The sequence below is a fragment of the Teleopsis dalmanni genome, chromosome 2 (genome assembly GCF_002237135.1).
Source record: "Teleopsis dalmanni isolate 2A chromosome 2, ASM223713v2, whole genome shotgun sequence".
In the NCBI taxonomy this organism is placed as follows: Eukaryota; Metazoa; Arthropoda; class Insecta; order Diptera; family Diopsidae; genus Teleopsis; species Teleopsis dalmanni.
Window position 1 is genome coordinate 12,517,880 of NC_051847.1, and position 1,859 is coordinate 12,519,738.

The 1,859-nt window shown below is 27.8% G+C and overlaps 1 protein-coding gene across 1 annotated transcript; it reads left to right on the forward strand.

Annotated features, from left to right (window-relative positions):
* Positions 1-455: 455 nt before the first annotated feature.
* LOC119683523 (myb-like protein I) lies at positions 456-1,484 on the forward strand. Its single transcript, XM_038097231.1, has one exon. The coding sequence runs from the start codon at positions 510-512 to the stop codon at positions 1,482-1,484; it is 975 nt and encodes a 324-aa protein (XP_037953159.1). The 5' UTR covers positions 456-509.
* Positions 1,485-1,859: the final 375 nt, after the last annotated feature.

Below are 1,859 nucleotides of genomic sequence, written 5' to 3' on the forward strand. Positions count from 1 at the left end.
GCTTCAAGATACTTTGAGAATATGCGAAAATATTGAAAAGTGCTATTAAAATATATAAACAACAAAGACTGTTTATGTTAAAAACATTTAAGCATTTTGAATAAAAAACTGAGTTTTAATGTTTTCATATTGAAAATTGATTTTTGATGGAATTTTAGTTTGTTTGAATTTAATAAATTTTATGAATTTATTAAATATTCGCATATTTGTGTTAATTTGTGCTAAAATATAAATAAATATTAGTAAATAATTTAAAATAAATTTAACAAAATTAATGTGCATACAAAATTAGTTAAAGACGGTGATTTTTTCAATATAATTTGTCTGTTTTATCTGTTGAAAAAATCAAAGAAAAAACCAAATATAAAATTGAAAGCAAAATAAAAGCGAACAATTAAACTTAATTAAGTAAGGAAAAAAATTTCCAACCTAAATAAAGAAAAAATTATTAAAGAAAAAATAAAAACTACAAATAAAACAGTAAAAATAATTTACAAATTTTATGAAAAATGGGTGTTTGTATAATTGAAGACGATATCTCATCAGATTCCTACGATGAAGATTGTACGACTTGCTGTAGCAGCAGTAGCAGAAGCAGCACCGGAGTGAATATTCATAAAAATAAAACCGCAAAGCCAAAAATGGGTAGTTTCTATGAAACGAAAACTGAAATACTTAACAATGCAACAACAACTACAACGACAACAACACCGTTAGTAAACTTCCTACGTCCATCAAAGGATCTTGTGGGCAATTGCAAGGAATTTCGCATTGAAAATAATAAATGCGATTTACGCGTAATTGGGAATGGAAATCGTTTACGCATTGGGAATAATGAAGGCAGCATACAAGTGATTGGCAATAGCACAAGACTGAAGATCAACAACAACAGTGGTTACATTAAATACACTGGCAATGATGGTCGTGTTACACTCGGCAGTGAGTCTGCACAGCAGACTGTAGATTACATCGGCTGCAATGGTATTTTGAAAATCATAAATGCCATGCAGTTGAGCACCGTTCAGCGTAATAAGTGCAAGAAGGCTAAAACCAGCAGGGACACTACGCACGGTGCATGCGGTATGACAGAAACTGTGATTGAATCAAACGCGGCATCTTTCAAGCTCAGAGGCAAGTCTGCTTCATATGGTGGCGCTGAGAGTAATTGTAAGTTGAATAATAACAGTCCAGCAACTGATAACGCCACACAGTGGCAACAATTCAATAATGTTTTTACGAAAACCTTTAAAAACAAAAACTTATCTTTACCAAATTTAAAGGAAAACAATTTTAATAAAAATTGGTGTAATTGTAATGGTAGCAAATCTCAGAAGAATTGCAATATTAGTAATGACAACAAAAATAATTCAAAAAACAATAGCAATAAAATTAGAAGCAACAACATAAATGTTAGCAGTAACATAAATGTTATTAACAATGTTGGCAACATCGTTATCAGAAATTCGGTTAATGTTAATATATAAAAATATAGATTGATATTTATTATATTATATATAGTTACTTATATTATCATAGAGATAATTATTCAGTGTAAATTTCTTACACTAGAATTTCTAGAATTTAGTTTCAATAAATTCTTCTATTTATTTAAAAGCTAATTTAAAATGGATATCTATCGTAAATTATTCATATATACAATGGAATAAACTCGTCTAATTTTCTCTCTATTAGATATATTTAAATTTTAATAGTACTCTTAAAAAATGAAAGTAATTTCGAAATACAAAATACATTGAATGAATATATTTTTTCAATATAAAATATAAATCACAGCAGCTCATATATTTTCAACTGAATTGAATTATATTTTGTTTTAAAGTACATATATACCTGTATGA